This window comes from Corvus kubaryi, unplaced genomic scaffold, assembly GCF_017639235.1.
Source record: "Corvus kubaryi isolate FWS band 111438036 unplaced genomic scaffold, C.kubaryi_AGA036_p1.0 37300, whole genome shotgun sequence".
Taxonomy (NCBI): Eukaryota; Metazoa; Chordata; class Aves; order Passeriformes; family Corvidae; genus Corvus; species Corvus kubaryi.
In genome coordinates this window covers 6261867-6279363 of record NW_024581093.1, presented here as the reverse complement: position 1 = coordinate 6279363, position 17497 = coordinate 6261867, and the positions used below count along the sequence as shown (strand labels likewise).

Below are 17497 nucleotides of genomic sequence, written 5' to 3'. Positions count from 1 at the left end.
CCTAAAACTGTGTTCCTTGACTGCAGCTACTAGAAAGCCCCTGATACGGTCTTTTTGCATTGTGTTCTTTTTAAATTTGGGCCACTACCACAGATATGCTGCAGACTTTGCAGCTACTAATGAAAGGAAGCTCAAGCTTCAAAGTATGGATGAAGACTGTGACTGATACTGTGGGTTTTTAATTTTAGTGTTCTTGTGTACTGGCTTAGAGACAGCTTTCTGTCTGAGTTCTACTGCACAGAACTTTTTGAATGTTTTTAATAGATACTGTGCTAAACCTACATTTTAAAGAAATATTTTACCTAGTTCCGTGACCTCACATTTTTTACTTTAAATCATGCTTCTAAAGCACGCTTCAGAGTAGAGTGCTCACAATTCTTAGTACACTTTTGCCTACTTCACTCTTTATCACACTTACTTGATTACCTTTTGTGTATATTTGATCCGTTTTGAAATAGCAATTTAAATATACTGAAGTGCAGTGTTTATTTACAATTGTTCCCTTACAGGCTTTAGTAATGAGTTCTAAAGGAATATTTTGTAATAACTACATTACATAAGGTTCTATTACTAAAATGACTGCTGAAGTGTTGCTTTCTTCCCACAAGTCTGTAGGACAAGCAGAAGCATAGAACTTTGAAGGCAGATACCTAAGTTCTTTGGGGTTTTTTAGAAAAAAAGTTTATCCAGAAATACTATTAGTTCTCCAGATTGTCTCCAAGTTTACCAGTTGTGCTGTTTTTATAGCTTTATGTCTGTGCAGTAGGAGTTTAGAAATAAGATGCTTTATTCAAAACCCACAAGTTTTCTGCAGTGTAATTTCTTTCATTTTGATGGTTCTAATACTGTGGGTAACAAATAAAATTAGGTCTCTGAGGTTTTTTATATGTATTTTATTAAAACAACTCCCCCATGCAAAACAAAAAAGCCCACCCAGTGTTTCTCTGCGTGTAATATTCATGTAAGGAAAATTCACTTTCCAAATGCAATTTGCTTCTACAGAATGTGGCTGCAAAGTAGTGGTGATTCCTGAGCTAGGAGCTGGAGTCTGCCCTTCCCAGAGCTTGTACTCCTCGTGTTCTTCATGCAAGGTTGAATGTTGGTGGCAGAACTGATACTGAAACAGGCTTCTCAGCTCTGCTAGCGGTTGGAAAGATTTGGGATTCAAAAGATTGTATATGAGAATAAATGTGATAGCTAAAATTGTTTTGCCACCCACAGATTCCCTTGCAAACATTAATCTCTCTGGAGAGTATGGCAAAAATTAACTGTGGATGGCAAAAATTAACTGCATTGTAAAGGGTTTGTTGTTTGAAATAAATTGTAAAATGAACTGTCTGTGGTTACAGTGCTGAGGTTTTTTTCTTTCCTGGTTAGATGCACCAGCAGGGGATCCTGAAAACAGATGACCTGATCACCCGTTTTTTCCGTCTTTGCACCGAAATGTGTGTTGAGATCAGCTATCGAGCCCTGGCCGAGCAACAGCACAATCCTGCAGCCAACCCCACTATGATTCGAGCCAAGTGCTACCACAACCTGGATGCCTTTGTGCGACTCATTGCACTGCTGGTGAAGCACTCTGGGGAAGCAACCAACACAGTCACAAAGATCAATCTCCTGAATAAGGTTGGGAATCGTCCTTGTCCTCATTGCGTTTAAAGTGTGTTGTCAGCTGTACCTTTGCTGATAAACCTGAGGTGTAGACCTTAATGTAGGCTGCTGATGAAGTGTATGATGAGAACTTAGATGGCTTGGTCACTGATAAACTTTTGAGTGAACCACCAAGATGCCAAGTGGTTTTCTTGTTCACAAAGATTTCATCTCAAACCAATCTGAAACTCATCTTTGTGCCTTGAAATGAAAATGTCAGCAGCTGTTGTTTTAAGGTTGTTGATTCCTTAGTGTTTACCTTTATGCTGTGAGGGTCTTGCCTTTGCTCTTACACTACTTGGTTTATGGCTGGATGGTCTGAGGTAGTTAAGACCTTCTGACACTGCCCTCTCAGTCATTGTGACTGTGGTCCAAGGGACAGGGAGAGCAAAGAACAGTGGTTGGGAATTGCTAAAACAAATTGTAATATTCATTTATTTCCAGTAACTTAGGACTTTTCGTTCTTGTTAGAATCTACTGCTTTTTTTCTTTTTACTGATGGTTAAAGTATTATCTGTAGTCTGACTTGGAAAGTAATTCTTGCTGTCTTCACGTGTCTTAATCTCTTTAGGTTCTTGGTATTGTGGTGGGAGTTCTTCTGCAAGACCATGATGTTCGGCAGAGTGAGTTTCAGCAACTTCCTTACCATCGCATTTTCATCATGTTGCTGTTGGAATTAAATGCTCCTGAGCACGTGCTGGAGACCATCAACTTCCAGACACTCACAGCTTTCTGGTATGTATTTGGGATTGGCCACAGTGCTCATCCTTTCTTGGTAGGATCAAGGATTTTCACTTAAAGGCTATCTGACTGTTCTTTGTGGTGGCTTAATCACCTTTGGAGTAACTGGTTCTACTGGGACTGACCACTTGCTTGTTTTAGGGAAGATGACTGGTAAAACCCAAGGTGCTCAAATGCCTTTGCTTTTAGGGCTGTGTTTTTCCCTCAATGTTATGAAAAGCAATCTTATTGCTGTGCACTTCTAACCTGCTCTAACTTTTCTTTCAGTAACACATTTCACATCCTGAGGCCTACAAAAGCTCCAGGTTTTGTTTATGCCTGGCTGGAACTGATCTCCCATCGGATATTTATTGCAAGAATGCTGGCACATACACCACAGCAGAAGGTGTGGCTGCAGTTTATCTTTTCTGAATTAAAAAGCTCGCCCAGATGTTTATCTGGTGTGGTGCTGTTTCACATCTCTTGAGGTGCACTAGTAGCATGGCTGTTCTGTTTTTGTTGTCTTCCATATTCACAGCAACCTAACTGCATGGAGGAGAGTCTGTGTGTCAATAACTATGGAACACAGGGTGAATTGAATTTAATAAACATGACTTTATCAATGTCTAGAAGAGCTGAAGCCTTCCTTCTGGGCTACATATTGTCAGCTCAGTATGGCATGTTGAGGGTTCTGGAAACACCTATGGCACAATGATGTGCATCTGAAGGTTTTGAAATGATCTGTGCTGCACTCAGTGCTAGAGCTGGCAGCTGCTAGCTCTTCCATCCAGATTTATATAAAGATTAATCTAATTATAGTTTTGAAATTAAGGTAACTGGTCTTTATTGCATGTTTTCCACCTGCTGTTCTTTTCTTGACAGGGTTGGCCTATGTATGCCCAGTTACTGATCGATCTATTCAAGTACTTGGCTCCTTTCCTTAGAAATGTGGAACTCACCAAACCTATGCAAATTCTTTACAAGGTAAAAAAATGTCAACTAATAGATGCCTCCAATCAGAGTTATCTGAAAGAAGAGGTATTCTGGCAGCAAAATAGAATTACCTGTTGTCTTCTAACTTATATCTTTAAGTTGAATGTAAATTGTGGGGGAAGCAGGCTGCCCTCCCAGATTAGTTTCCTTCTGGTAATGTTAGCCACATGACATAGAATGATGGCTCTCATTGGACAGTTTCAACAGTTACACACCTCTTATATTTAATATTTTATTTCACAGGGCACTCTGCGTGTGTTGCTGGTCTTGTTGCATGATTTCCCAGAATTTCTTTGTGACTACCACTATGGGTTCTGTGATGTGATCCCACCTAACTGTATTCAGCTAAGGAATCTGATCCTGAGTGCCTTCCCACGGAACATGAGGCTTCCAGACCCTTTCACCCCCAACCTAAAGGTAGAACTTACTTAAAGGAGTTAGGTAATAGGAAGTTTTAATGCTCAAAATACTCTCTATCCAGGTTAATATTATCTAATTAAATCTTCAAGTATCTGCTAGGCAACTAATCCTGGAATGATTGGAAGGAAACTTTCTCACGCTGCTAAAGCACTGTCCTGCCTGAGCTGTGCAGGGTAATGGGAGCGAAGCTGCAATGCTCATTGCCACTGAAGAAGGCTGCTCTTGACTTGTGTGGATGTTTGTACCTTTTGAAACTACCAGACTGTCTGGAGTGTTCATAAGGAGACCGCAAATGCAGTGACTGAATTTCCCTACGGCCTTCACCCCTGAATTTTTTTATCCTCTCAATTCTTTTAAGACATCATGTAATAAGTTAGCATGCTAGAGATCAAGTTTATTCTGAAATCTGGAAAAATCAAGTGTTGCCATTTCATTGATGGAAGGAAAAGTGATCAACAGCAGTAGTTGATGTAATATTGCTTACAGATCTGCTTTTCCAATTTGTTCCATTGCTGATGGTTTAGTTGACTGTCATGGTTTTCTGTCAACAGGTGGACATGTTAAGTGAGATTAATATTGCTCCACGAATACTCACAAATTTCACTGGTGTGATGCCACCTCAGTTCAAGAAAGACTTGGATTCCTATCTCAAAACCCGTTCTCCAGTCACCTTTTTGTCTGACTTGCGTAGCAACCTACAAGTAAGTTTGAGGGTTTTGAGGTTTCTGTGGGTGCTCAATTTAAACAATGTGGCACAAATGATCTCACTTGTCCAGCCACCGTCCTTTCTTGCAGCAGTTTTGTTGGTGTGTTGGCCAACGTGTTCCAGGCAGTAGAAACGCCTGTGAAAATGCACACTCTGAATAAGTCTTCTGCCACTCCCTGGTAGGATGTGTTGAAGCATTTTAGAATCTGAATAAATTTTGATTCCAAATAGATTCTTGTTATAGAAATATGTGGATCCTCATGCTAATGCTTTAAGGGTAAAAAAGGTCAAATTAGCTAAAGCCCAGTTCAGAATTGTGGCTAAAACTTCATTTCAGACATTTCCTGGCTTGGCTTGCCAACTTGAGCTCTCAAGTTGGACTTCCTCAGAGACATTGCTTAGAAACATTCACACGAGGGGGCTGTTTCAGCCAGCCTCTGGCACTGCTGGTGAACTCACATTGCCTTACCTGATGTTTTCCTTTAGGTGGAGAGTAAAACCGAATCTGTTGTGTCAACACTTTGCTGATGTTTTTGCAAAAAAAACAAAAACATGTATACATGCATTAAAATATATGCTTTCTAATATATACTGTATTAAAAAAGGCTAAATGCCAAATTGAATTTGTGGATATCCCAGCATGTTGTCTTCTGGATAATCAATAAGATACTTGGATGCTATTGTACATGTTGTAGCTTTGAGTACTGAAGGAATATCGACTGTTAATGCTTTTCATATCTTTGCTATTAGGTATCGAATGAACCTGGCAACCGCTACAACATCCAGCTCATTAATGCACTGGTGCTCTATGTAGGTACTCAAGCTATTGCACACATTCACAACAAAGGCAGCACACCCTCTATGAGCACCATTACCCACTCAGCTCACATGGACATCTTCCAGAATCTGGCAGTAGACCTGGATACTGAAGGTGAGCTGGAAACACCGATAGTTCATGTGATGTCACATTTACAGCAAGTGGGTCCTCACTTTAAAAAGGACACTGAGGTGCTGGAGTGTGTCCAGTGAAGGGCAACAAGGCTTGTGAAAGGTCTAGAAAACATGTCTTGTGAGGAATGGCTGAGGGATCTGGGTTTGTTTAGTCTTGAGAACAGGAGGCTCAGGGGGACCTGAGCTCTGAAGGGTTGTTCTAGTGAAGTGGGGGTCTCTTCTACCATGCCTGGAGTGAGAGGACAAGAGGAAATGGCCTTAAGCTGTTACAGGGAGGATTCAGATTAGATACTAGAAAAATATTTTTTCACTATTAGAGTGGTCTGATACTGGAATAGACTGCCCAGGGAGATGGTGGAATCACCATCCCTGGAGGTGTTTTAAGAGGCACCTGGATCTGGTGCTGGGTGATGTGATTTAGTGGTTATGGGGTTACAGGGGTAGTACTGGGTTGATGGTTGGACTTGATGGTCTTAAAGGTCTCTTCCAACCTTGATGATTCTGTGATTTCATGTAGCTGATAGTGAATTCACTAAAAGGAATGCTACATTAGAATGTTAAACTCTGAATATAGGAGCAGTGTTAGAACCAAAAGTTTAAAGTATTCAAGGGAATTAGAAAGGCCTTCAGTAAAGAAGAATTGAATTCTTACTTCTCCATCAGCCTGAGTTGATACAGCTTTTACCTATCATCAGTTGGTTTTGTTTCCTGTATCTCCATGAGGCTCCCAAGCATTAATCTCAAGCACTGCTGGTTGCTTCTTTGTGTGCAAGGGAGGCCGTGTGTACTCAGTGTTCTCTTCTGCAGGCCGGTACCTCTTCCTGAATGCCATCGCCAACCAGCTGCGGTACCCCAACAGTCACACCCACTACTTCAGCTGCACCATGCTCTACCTGTTTGCAGAGGCCAACACAGAAGCTATCCAGGAGCAGATCACCAGGTCGGAGGGATGGCATTTAACTTGCCAACATTCAGCTTTTTGCTTTCCCTCCTTCTGTATTTTGAATCTTTGAGCTCTAACTGTTCTTACTTTTGGATTCAGGGTTCTCTTGGAACGACTGATTGTAAATAGGCCTCATCCCTGGGGTCTCCTTATTACTTTCATTGAGCTGATAAAAAATCCAGCGTTCAAGTTCTGGAACCATGAGTTTGTTCACTGCGCTCCAGAAATTGAGAAGTGAGTATAACTTAACCACAGAGTCGTTAAAGTGATACCTCTGAAGCAGTTGCACCTTGAGTTTTTGGTGCTGTCACAGCATCCATTTCCTGCCATAAATGTACCTACCACTGCTTTGCTTCCATGTGCAGGTTGTTCCAGTCGGTTGCACAGTGCTGCATGGGGCAGAAGCAGGCCCAGCAAGTCATGGAAGGGACTGGTGCCAGTTAGATGAGCTGCATCCTGCGTTGCAAGAGTGCCAGCCTGGAGATCCTGTCCCATCGACTGACTGAAGACTCTGTAAGGCTCCTCCTGACCTTCCCAGCCCCCTTGATTGGGTAGACACAACAGACCCTGGGTGAAAGTCTTACGTGGGCATGTTCCAAAGTTTGAAACAAATTTTTTGACTTTTGGCCAAACTTCAGAAGATGCTGTGAATATCATTTGAACTAGTGTAAATACAAGGAACAGAAACATTTGTCTGGACTTTTGGGTTTGTGCAAATTGTGTAAAAGGCAGGTGGGTAACTGGTGCCTGTCCGTCTTGTAATAAAGGGGCAGCTGCTGATGCCAAGCACTTGTCTGGGGCAGACCTCCTTGTCCTGACATTCCCAGACTCCCAAAGAATATTGAAAAGCCAGTAACTTATTTTTCTTTATGTGGATGGGGGACCTTTAAATCACTAAGTTGTTTAAAAAAAAAAGCAGATGTGTTTGGAATATGGGAATTCTATGGAGTACAGGAGGGGTGAGGGAGGGGTTAAGGTTCACTGTTGCTTTCCCCTCACCCTCATCAAATGCTGATAGACAGCAAGTGGAGTGGCAGTCAGAGAATGCCTCCTTTTTCTTGGAGAAGAAACAGGCCCTTTGGGTGAGGGTCAGCTGTTTTCAGTAAATAAACCAGAGACCAGGCCTATAGCTTCTTTTTTTTTTTTTTTTTTTTTTTTTTTTGGGACAGTTGTAAATTTTGGAAGATGAGGGGTTAAATCTAGACCTTTTCCCACCCTCCCCTGTGACCACAGTATAAGTTTGTAAAAAAAACTAAAAAAAGGGGAAAAAAAAGAAAAAATTAAAACAAAAACCCCAAAGGACCAATACAGCCCATTTTGTAAGGATTTTCAATGTTTTGTAAAGTATTGGTCCACGTGTTGTATTTTGTAGCCTTTCTAGTTCTTGGGCTTTAGTTCTCCCACTCTTGTATGTATGCATACTGTAGTTACACATTAAAGTCATGACATGCAGCACGTGCCACTGTGCTTATTCTCTCCAGTTCTATCCTGGCCAGTTGGTGTCTTTCAAAGCCTGTTCCACCCATCCAAAACATGCAGTTTTTCAGTGTGTTTTGGGCTCTGCCTGTTGAAAGCAACTGGGTTTGTTCTCTAGCATGAGCTCAGCGGGCAGGTGCAATGACTATACAGGGTCTTGCTTTGAAGTGCAACAGAAAGGACAGTTGTGTGGAAATAGAAATGGTTTAGTTGCAAGTTCATGAGCAGAGTTTGTCTCAGACAGGAGACTGCAGTGGAGGTATAGAGAGTATAGGTAGCCCATCAGTTTCATTTCTAGTGCCTTCCACCCTGCTGTGATCTCACTGCAGCCAGAATCTGCCCCAGGCTGTGGTTAGCTGTTGCAAGGGTTGGCAGCTTCAGTGTTATTAATACTGCAAGGTCCTTTAACCTAGCAGAGGCTAGGAAACAGAGCTTCACTGCTTTCTTTTTACATAACATCACTAGTTTGTTAAAGCTCATTGACTGCTGTGGTGTGGGCAGAGAGGTCAGGATTTCCTGTTTGGGTTTAAGGGGTTCTGTAAACTTGGCTTTGCATTTGCTGTGTGGAGGAAAAACAGCTCTGAGGGACCACTGAGCCACCTGTGCCAGTGGGTGGCAGCTCAGAGGTAATTGTCCCTCTTTCTGTTCTAGGCATTGGTTTCCTCTTTGTCAAGGAGTAAAGACTGTGGCTAGATCCTGCAATTCCATGGCATTCCTTTGCCAGGTCAGCAGCTGTGCTGAAACTGAGCCTTTTGAAGTTGGAATTTTTTGGTTCTGCTGTTGCCACTCCAGCTTACTCCTTCCTCCTCCTACTGGGTTAGGATACAGAGAATTAACCAGTTTTTCTTTATCTAGTCCAGATGCCATAGGATTTTTTTTTCTTCCATTTAACTCTAGCAAACCATGTGCAGAGCTTACTGCCTTGTCCTGATGGCTCAAAAGAGTTTCTGGTTCTGTACTAATGCTGCTGTGCTTGGCTGGTTCCCTTCAGGTTTTTAGAGCTTCTGTAGAGAGGCTTGGAAGGTGGGCAGGACTCAGTCAGCCAAGATCCCAGTAACGTAAGTTGGGCTGGTAGGATGGAGGCCCCTGCATTTCATATCCTCCCTTTGCTGCCACATTTTACAAACATTTTATATTCAGAAAGACTAAGGCAATTCAGGTAATCATGTCACAGTAATGGGCTTAAGCAATGTAAAATTATACTAAATTTGACATCTGGCACTGTCTCTGCACTCCTGGCCTGTGCAGTTGTGATGGTGTAAAATAATTACTGCAATTAGAACTGCTCCTCTCCCTTGAGGGCAGTCAAGTTCTGTTTAAGACAGGCTTTCTTCCCATGTACAGATCATGAAGTTACTTTTTTATTTTTTAGTCCCTAAGGTCCAGAGGGAGGGGTAGCTTCTCACTTCATCTAGTTCTGTAGTGTTCTTCAGTTGTGAATGGTGGCTCTGTGGCTCCTTGGAGTTTTGTAGCTGTGTATGTTTGGAGAAGAACCTGGTACAGTCCTTTCCAGCATTCCTTTAGTGGCTTACCATTCTTCAACCTTAGACAGACCCAGTCTCTCTCTGGATGTCACAGACGGGAAGGCCTAATCCAATGGGATATCTGCATTGAAAGTACCTGCTGATAGAGGACAAAGCTTTCCGTAGAGAGATAACATAATTACACAAGTACTCTTGGCCCAAGATTACAGACTGGGGTTTGTAAGAGACTACCTGGTAAAGTCTCCTGTATAAATTTCAAAAGGACTGAGCTTATCCTTGGATCCAGGTGTTACTCCGACCCTCAGTAGTGCTGGTGGCAACATCCCAGGCCACTTTGATGACACAGGTATCCTGTATCTAGGAATGATCTCTTTCAGTAGTACCTTGCCTACCTGTTCAGCCTGCTTGGTTTGACAGAGAAAAGCATCAGGTCCCCCAAAAAATGTATCTGCTGGTACCAGTGAGTATTGATTCCCACTTTGCTGTAGTCATTCAGAGAAATCTATTTGCCAGTAATTTCCTGGTGTGTTCCTTTTTTTGTTTGTCCTGGGGAAGGCTGAGGCAGGATCTGTGGACAGAGTTCTCATTTCTTCTTCATTACACTTTTTATGGTGCCTCCCATTCCATTCCCAAGGACACACAGTTTTACATTGTTTTCCAGAAATTGTATGGCTGTTCTAGATCCCAGTGGTAAAAGTCCAGCATAATTGACAGCCCTGTTTGAGGATTCTCCCATTCAAATGCAAACAGCTCCTGAATTCTGGCATCCAGTGGCATACAAAAGGGTATCTTTCAAGGGAATATCTTTCAAGTCTTAATGCCCTAAACCATTGATCAGTGTCTTTTTATGTTGTTGATGCACATGTTGTACTATTTGATTTATGGCTCTTACATCTTAGACTAGCTGATACTCGTCTGAGTGTGGTTTCTTAACTGGTAGAATTGGGGTATTAAACTGACAGGCATTCCTGAAGCAACCCAAAGCTAATAAATCTTTCAATGTTTGGCACTAGTCCTTTTCTAGGTTCCAATTTAACAGGGTATTGTTTTCATCTTACTGGTCTGGTGCCTGGTTTTCATTAGATCGTTACCAGTTTTGCTTCTTGTGGAAGGCAGGAGTGCCAGTCACCTACACGAGAGGAGTCACCCCATTTTCCCTTTTTTCGGGTATCTCTTCAGGTATCTCTCTCTTCCTCTGGGTCTTTTTGATCCTGTAACATAAACACTTGAGTCCCCAGGGCTTTTTCTTCTGGTGTATGTACTTGGATCTGTCCTTTTTCAAAGGTTATTTTTGCATTTAATTTACTTAATTCTCTTCCTGATAATGGCATTGGGCATTTGGGTATGTATAGAAATTTTATAAAACTCTTTCAATTCTGAATTTGAGTGGCTGGAAGAATAGCCTTCTTTCTTTTTCCCTATGGCTCCAGCTATAGATGTGCTTTGTTTACTCATGAAGACTCCTTTACATCTAAGTTGCTCCTCTATTAGAAATTCTACCTTTTCATTGCCCAAATTTACTGTGACCAGGAGTTCTAGTGGGGATTCTTTGGAGCTCTAAGCTGCCTGTCAGTTGAAATCCCAACTGAGTGTAAGCAGTCTTCCTACTTGTGGAGCCTCCAGTCTTTGAGGATTACCTGGGTTCTGTGGGCATTTGTTTCAAGTGCCCTTTCTGCTTTCAGTAAGTACATTGAATTTTTCCTACTAGATGGGAATTTACCAGTTGAAATCTGATTCCCTTACAGTACCTCCTGCCCTTCCCACTATCACAGCCATCAACCAAATTTGTCATCCCTTTTCTGATCTCTCTTCCCCTCTTTTCTTTCCTTTCTCTTCTCCACCTCATTCTCTTCATTACGCTTCCTTTTTCTTTCTCTGTTGCTAAAACATGAGTGTCTGCTGTCATCAATCTGCACTCCTTCCAAGCCTTACCATCATTCTGCAATGCAAAGAACAGATCAACATCTGGTACTTCACCCCATTTTCCTTCCTGGCAACAAAATACCATTAATTGCAGGAGCCATTCTGAGGCCATTTTCCCCAGTCCTCTAATAGATACAAAGCCACCACATAATCAACTTCTTAGTAAGGGAATCCCCTCCAAACTTTCCCCATGGTCTTAAAATACAGCCTAAAAGTGAAATTCTCACAATGCCATCTTCCAGTGAGGTGGAACTTCCAACACCCATGCAGGCCAACAATTACAAACAGTAGGTATAACAAAGTCTTGTTATACAGTGTTCAAACCTCTTGTATGCTTTAGTCAGCACCAAGTTTGTGCATGTCTAAAAAACACAAGTTTTAACCCAACCCCCAAATTTTAACCAAGATACCAAATGTAATAGTCCTCTGACATGTATGTTTTCCAGTATGATTTATTCAGGGAGACACAGGATACCAAAATACCAGTTTTAACAATGTCTCAGTGAAGGATATCAGCAGCTTTGTGAGATCCTGGCCAAATTCACCATTGTCCCATCTGGGTCACCAGAAGAAGCTCCCCTCAGTACTGTTAAACCACCCTGTCCCTAAGCACTGCAGGCAGGGCTGTAGCTGAGCTTTGTCATGAGTGCAGTGTGGGTTTTGCTTGTTTGCAGTACTTGTAACTGCAGCAGCAGCAATGATCCCCCTGCTCTTAGATGGGGCTTTGCACCCTGTTGAAATAGAGAGCATGGGCTGAGTAAAAAAAGTGATTTTTATTAAATAGAGCTTGGCCTGCAAACCTTCAGTGTTTTGTCATACAAAAACAAAGTGAGTTCAGGGTAGAACTGCATCAGGCAGTGGGTGTGTATCAAACTCTCAGCCTGCAGCAGCTGTGGAACTGTGACAGTGCTTCTCCAGAGTAGTCTCAAGCCCGCACAGAAATACCTTTTGTAGAAGTAAAAGGAAGTATTTGTTATACTGAGCCTACATGAAGGCCAGCTAGATGGGCTTGTACTCTTGAAAATGTTCAACATAAAATATGTACAGGTGAAGAGTTTAGTGTTGTCAGCAGGTCCACCTGCCAGATATTTACTCTGAACCCCTCTAAGGTAAGAGCTACCAGCTGGATTTCTGACCTCTTAATCTAGGCAAGGAGCAGCTCTTGCTTTCAATTTCTGATGCTGAATGAGGGAATCCTCTGCTGTTCTGGCAGCGTATGTCTGCCTTCCTAAAACAGCCATTAGGATGGCTGGGGTTTCTTAAGGCCTCTGGAAAAAGGTGATATTTGTGCTCCAGAGCTCTCATGGTACAATAAGGCCACTCAAAACCACCTCTGTGCTGTGAAGATAATTCTTTATGTAGAGGTAGCTAAAAGTCTGTGTGCTGTATGAGGGACAAGTGGACCCATAGTCAGTCTTGCCATCTGTCGTCTGTGCTACAGAAGAGATGGCCAGAGGCTGACCTTTCCCTCAGGGTCAGCCCCAGCCAGGCCATGTCCCGGGGCACGGAGGTTTATTGTACCAGCTCTAGCAGCTGATGCAAGATCCTTTTCTGTCCATAGCGCACGTGCAGCGCTTGCTGCTCCCTTCGACTCAGTTTCTCATAAGCCTCCTTGTTATTTAGCAAGTCCTGCTCTGCTTTCAGGTCTGTCCCATAGGACTCCAGGGTCAGCAGCACACTGTCATAAAGGAGCTTCTTGCAAGGAGTTTTAAGTCTGGAGAGAGCCTCATTTGAAAGGGTGGAGTTTTCTTCTTCCTCACTGTCGTCTTCCCAGCCATCTTGCTCCTTGTACTCCTTGAATTCTTTTTCTGACATGCACAGCACCTGTAGTGACCCAGGCACAGGGATAAGTGACTGGCAGTGTGAGTACATCAGGCTTTCTCCTCTGTGGAAGAGCCACGTGGAGCAGGTGAGTTACTCCTCGGCTGCACTAAAGGTTAAGAGACTAAAACTGGCTTAGATAGCTAATTGCAAGCAATTGTGGGTTAGGAAAACGTTAAAACAGCAAACCTGGGTATTGTAAGTCTTGTTAAGCATCTCACCTAAAACGTGACAGCTCTCTAGAACAGCAATGGCCATGGAGCCATTCAAGACAGGTATGTGGGTACACATGGATGGCTACTTCAGGAGAGGAAGATGACTTAACAGCACGTGGGAGCTGGGCAGCCACACCCCCTCCCACTGTTCACACAGGACTGTTAGTGCCCAGCTGCCTTCAGGTGCTTGTCCCCTTCACCGAGCCATTCTGCACTGCTGGTTTGCCCAGCAGCACTCTGTGCTCTCCTTGTGTAGCTCTTCCCCCACGTGGCCATTCTTACCTTGAGGGTCACAGACAGCTCTTCCTCTGTCAGCACTTCATCCCAGCCAAGCACAAAGGCGCCTTCCTCCCCCACCATCTCCAGCTGGCACAAGAAGTCCCACTGCTCTGAGACCAGCTGCTGCTGTGCTTCAGTTTTGGCACCTGTTTTGAAGACAGCAGAGCTGTGAACACAGCTGGGATGGCAGTGGAGGGGGAAGGGTGAATGGAGAAGGGGAAATGGGAGGCAGAAAACCAAGGCATGGCCCCACCACCTGAATTGCTGTGGAACAGGCTTATTTTTCATGTCATCCTTGATCCCAGGTTAACAGAGATCCCTGCCCCATCCTCTCCCAGAGGGGCTGTGGGTGCCACTCACGCTGCAGAGCTGCCCTGCGCAGTGTCACCATCTGGATGTCGGCCGTGTCGTGGGTGTTGCCCGGGTAGGGCTCTGCGAAGCCGTACATGTGCAGCAGCTGCCAGTTGGCCATCTGCCCATACGTGTTGAAGATCTCCTGTCCTTTCCCCACGGGCTGCGTTGTAACCATTCTCAAACATTGCTGACAGCAGGGAGAGGAGAGCAGCTGAGCTGTGCCGATCTGAGTGCTCAGCAGGGTTTCAGAGAGCTCAGGTGACCCTGAGCTCCTCCCAACGAACACCATGCAGCAGGGCTGTGAATTAATGAGATCCAGGCCAGACTCGCTGCCCTGGGCTGAGACCCCACCTTGCTGTGCCCCCATTCCCAAAGATCTACAAAAAGGGAACCAGACTGTGTCAATTTGTGGCGCAGCAGCTTTGTACTCACAGGAGAGTATTCCAGGTTGGCATTGTGGTTGGCCACATGATTCAAAATATCTGCGACAGGCACCATCATGGGAGGATTGGGCCCCTTCTCATCTTCATCTTCTTCCTCTAAAGGTTCCTGAAAGCTAAGACAAGGGAGATGAAGACAAGCTGGTGGTACACATGGCTGCACAAGGCAAGCTTCACCTTACATTTCTTGTGCAACTCCAACCTCTAACATAGCCTCTAATCCTACTTCCTGTCCTGGCTCCTTGCTGGAGCAAAGCCCTCGCTTCTCACCTGTAAGCCATGACAAATGCCACCAGCTCCTTATACAACTCCAGAGTGTGCAGTTTGGGGTCAAAGATGTTGGGGTGGGTCTCCATGAAAGGCAGGATGATGGAGTTGTACTCCAGGTCGATGTTAGCTAGATCCTTGTCCACAGCTTCTGGGATGCCTGTGCCCTGCAGGAGCCTTGTACGCTCTTCTGGAGGCCTGTTGCAAGAAAAACAGCAGGTTCTTCTCTGTGCTGGGGCCAAGAGTCTATAAATTCCTTCCTCCTTAAAAATCTCAGCTTCCCTGTGCTCTCTAGGTCCATGTTTTCTCTGGCTCTGCCTGTAACATAACTCCAGGAGGGCCGGCCCCTCAGGCTCCTGCCAGTGCTAGCACAGGGCTAGAACAGAGGGTTGGGGTCACCCAGCAGGACCACATCCCTCCCCGGGATTCCACTCAGCAGCCCCTGGCCTGTGCCTGCCTTCAGCTGTAAGACTGAGCCTCCCCAAGCCGCCCTTGCTTTCACCTTACCAGAACATTGGGTGATCCAGGCTCCGGAAGTCCTGCCAGAGGGAGAAATACGGCTGCCAGTGGGAGTTGCTGGCTGTGTACTCGTGTAGCAAGGCCAGCAGGAGAGGGACCCAACCAGACTGGCTCTGCAGGGACTCCTCAGCTACAGAACCAGACAGGATGGAGAAAACCTAAGTTGTTCTGTGTTTGAGAACCAAAACCTGATCTGACAAGCCTCTGTGCCTGTCCAGCCTGCAGACAGGGGTTGAGTTTTTATTCCCGTTTGTCTCGGGTTTGTCCTGAGCTGAACCAGGACCAGAAGCTGCTTCTCTGGAGTTATGGATGAGCTCTCCAGGCCCCACGGCCTTGCACTCCTCAGCCTGAGGCTCTGCGTGCCTTCAGGAACCAAGGAACTGTTTTCTTCTCAGTGTCACGAGGAACGCAGCATAGCACGGGTGCCTGTCACTTAGTAGTTGGAGATGTTGCGCTAATGGACTTTTCTCCCTGTTCTGCACAGCTCTGGGCTCCCTTAGGGAAGCGAGGGGGTGCCCTCCTCTTTCCTACCTACTATCTAACAGCCCTACAGCATCCTCCATACATCAGAAACGTTCCCGAGGCTTTACCACAGACTCATTTATTCCTTTAAAAGGCAAAGCAGACTCGAGTGACACAAGAAGCTTGCACTCACCTTCCTCCAAGAGTGCGTGGATGGATGTGGTGTGCTGGGACAGCAGTGCCGTGCGAGGGATGGTGAACAGCACCTCTCCGGCTTCCAGCTCCTCGGCGGCCAACATCCCGTACCCCGCCACCGCGCCCTCCCTGCTCAGGCGGACCTGGGGCCAGAGGGGGCGGTGAGGGGCGGAGCGAAGACACCAGGGCGGACCTGGGGGATGCATGAGCCGGCCCGCGGTACCTCACCTTGGGGTTCAGCTCCACCCCGGCCCGCCCGCACCACGCCAGGAACCCGGAGAGGGGATCGGCACTACGCTTCCTCTGGGTGCCGCTCTCGACCGCCGCCTGTAGATGGAAACATGGTGTGAAGGGCAAGGAGCCATGAGGCCGATCGCGGATCCCTTCAGCACCCACCAGCCCAAGGGCCGGTGTGTCCCCAGCCCGCCGGGAGCCCCCGGCCAGCCCCGTACCTTGAACCTCTTGGGGGCCGACGCCATGACGCCGCCGACTCGTGGGGCCCTTCCGGGTAGGCGGGAGCTCCGCCCCCATGGGCCGGGCTAACGGCGGCCAAAAAGGGACAGAAAGGGCCGGGGGGAGCAGCGCCGGAAACGCGCCCGGGATCCGCCTGCTTGCGGGGCTCGGGGGTGGGGTGGAGGGGCCTCACAGTACCTCTTTGTAGGGTCCAGCCTCCGAGCAGCTCCCTGAAACGTCTGGGCTCCTTACGGTGCCTCTTTGTGGGATCCAGGGACCACCACGTGTCTTTCTGCTGGGTCTGGGGACCTACGGGGGTCTCTCTGAGGGGTCTGGGAGTGATTTAGGGGCTCTCTGGGGGGCTCATCAGGCCTCTCCCTGTGCCCTGCTGCCTCCGTCCCACCCTGGGGCTTTCCCCCTGTGCCCACGTGTGCCCACCTCAGGGCCAGTGCACCTCGGGGGGCTGCGGTGCCTCCGTGGCTGCCGTGTGGCCGCGTATCGGTGCGGTCATAGCTCCAGACATAGGTTAAAATTAATTAATCTAATTAATCAGGGCAATTAAGCTTGTGCTCTTGTTCAGTCGACACCATACACGCCTCCCACCGTACGTACGGGCTCTGATCTCCCCTCCAGGGCCGTCCCGAGGCCGCCGTTCCCAGGCTCATTAGTGCTGTCCCCAGCCCCAGCAGACGCGGGGCCGATGCCATCACTGGCTGCTCTAATGAAGCCAATTAGTGTGCACGAGGTGCTTGAAGAGACTCCACAGGGCTCTCTGCGGGCTGTCCCTAGGGCTCCCCCAGCCCGTCTGCGCTTGCGGTCGGCTTTAATCTTCTCCAGCCCCTTCGGAGCTGGGCCGGGCTGGACTGGCAGGGTCGCTTCCCTACCGGGCAAAAGGGTTCCTTCCTGCAGAATGGGGAGGAAGGGCAATAGAATATGTGGGGTGGCACCTGCAGGTGTCCATCCAAGCTCGGTCTATGCAACCCAACTCCCCGCAGCCGCCTCCCTCCCTCCCTCCTTAACGCGGCTCCTGCAAAAGCGCCGCTGGCACTCGGATTCGAGCCGAGGCTGCTGCAGCCGCAGCGCAGAGCACGGACCCGGCGGGGCCGCAGCCGCCGCTGCTGCTCCTGTTCCCCGGCGGGACCCGGGGGCTCCCTCTGGGCGCGGCGGAGGTTTCACAGCCGCTCCCGCAGCATCCTGCTCCCCTCCCTGCCTGCGCATCCCTGCGG

At 46.5% G+C, this 17497-nt stretch overlaps 2 protein-coding genes across 12 annotated transcripts in view; one reads left to right on the top strand and one right to left on the bottom strand.

Moving 5' to 3' along the window:
- Positions 1-7835, top strand: part of CNOT1 (CCR4-NOT transcription complex subunit 1) — a 56039-nt gene extending 48204 nt beyond the window's left edge. For all 11 annotated transcript variants that reach the window (XM_042027321.1, XM_042027319.1, XM_042027320.1 and 8 more), the window contains 10 exons: positions 1378-1626; positions 2222-2385; positions 2659-2776; positions 3253-3354; positions 3607-3780; positions 4335-4484; positions 5240-5420; positions 6248-6380; positions 6483-6617; positions 6749-7835. In XM_042027321.1, coding sequence (XP_041883255.1) covers positions 1378-1626; positions 2222-2385; positions 2659-2776; positions 3253-3354; positions 3607-3780; positions 4335-4484; positions 5240-5420; positions 6248-6380; positions 6483-6617; positions 6749-6827 — 1485 coding nt within the window. In that variant the 3' untranslated portion in view covers positions 6828-7835. The remainder of the gene's footprint in view (positions 1-1377; positions 1627-2221; positions 2386-2658; positions 2777-3252; positions 3355-3606; positions 3781-4334; positions 4485-5239; positions 5421-6247; positions 6381-6482; positions 6618-6748) is intronic.
- A 3865-nt stretch (positions 7836-11700) lies between these two features.
- Positions 11701-16379, bottom strand: SETD6 (SET domain containing 6, protein lysine methyltransferase). The gene is made up of 9 exons (XM_042027329.1): positions 16271-16379; positions 16047-16145; positions 15817-15961; positions 15150-15291; positions 14646-14840; positions 14368-14491; positions 13942-14122; positions 13585-13727; positions 11701-13090 (listed from the first exon to the last, which is right to left on the bottom strand). The coding sequence occupies exons 1-9, from the start codon at positions 16295-16297 to the stop codon at positions 12779-12781; spliced, it is 1368 nt and encodes a 455-aa protein (XP_041883263.1). The 5' UTR covers positions 16298-16379; the 3' UTR covers positions 11701-12778.
- Between the last annotated feature and the right edge of the window lie 1118 nt (positions 16380-17497).

What these genes read in the sequence shown, in the direction of transcription:
- SETD6 (XM_042027329.1), bottom strand. Translation starts at nt 16,297, where the DNA reads ATGGCGTCGGCCCCCAAGAGGTTCAAG. An exon ending in CGGCCCCCAAGAGGTTCAAG is followed by an intron (nt 16,146 to 16,270) that starts GTACGGGGCTGG and finishes TTCCATCTACAG; the next exon opens with GCGGCGGTCGAGAGCGGCAC. An exon ending in GGGTGGAGCTGAACCCCAAG is followed by an intron (nt 15,962 to 16,046) that starts GTGAGGTACCGC and finishes CTCTGGCCCCAG; the next exon opens with GTCCGCCTGAGCAGGGAGGG.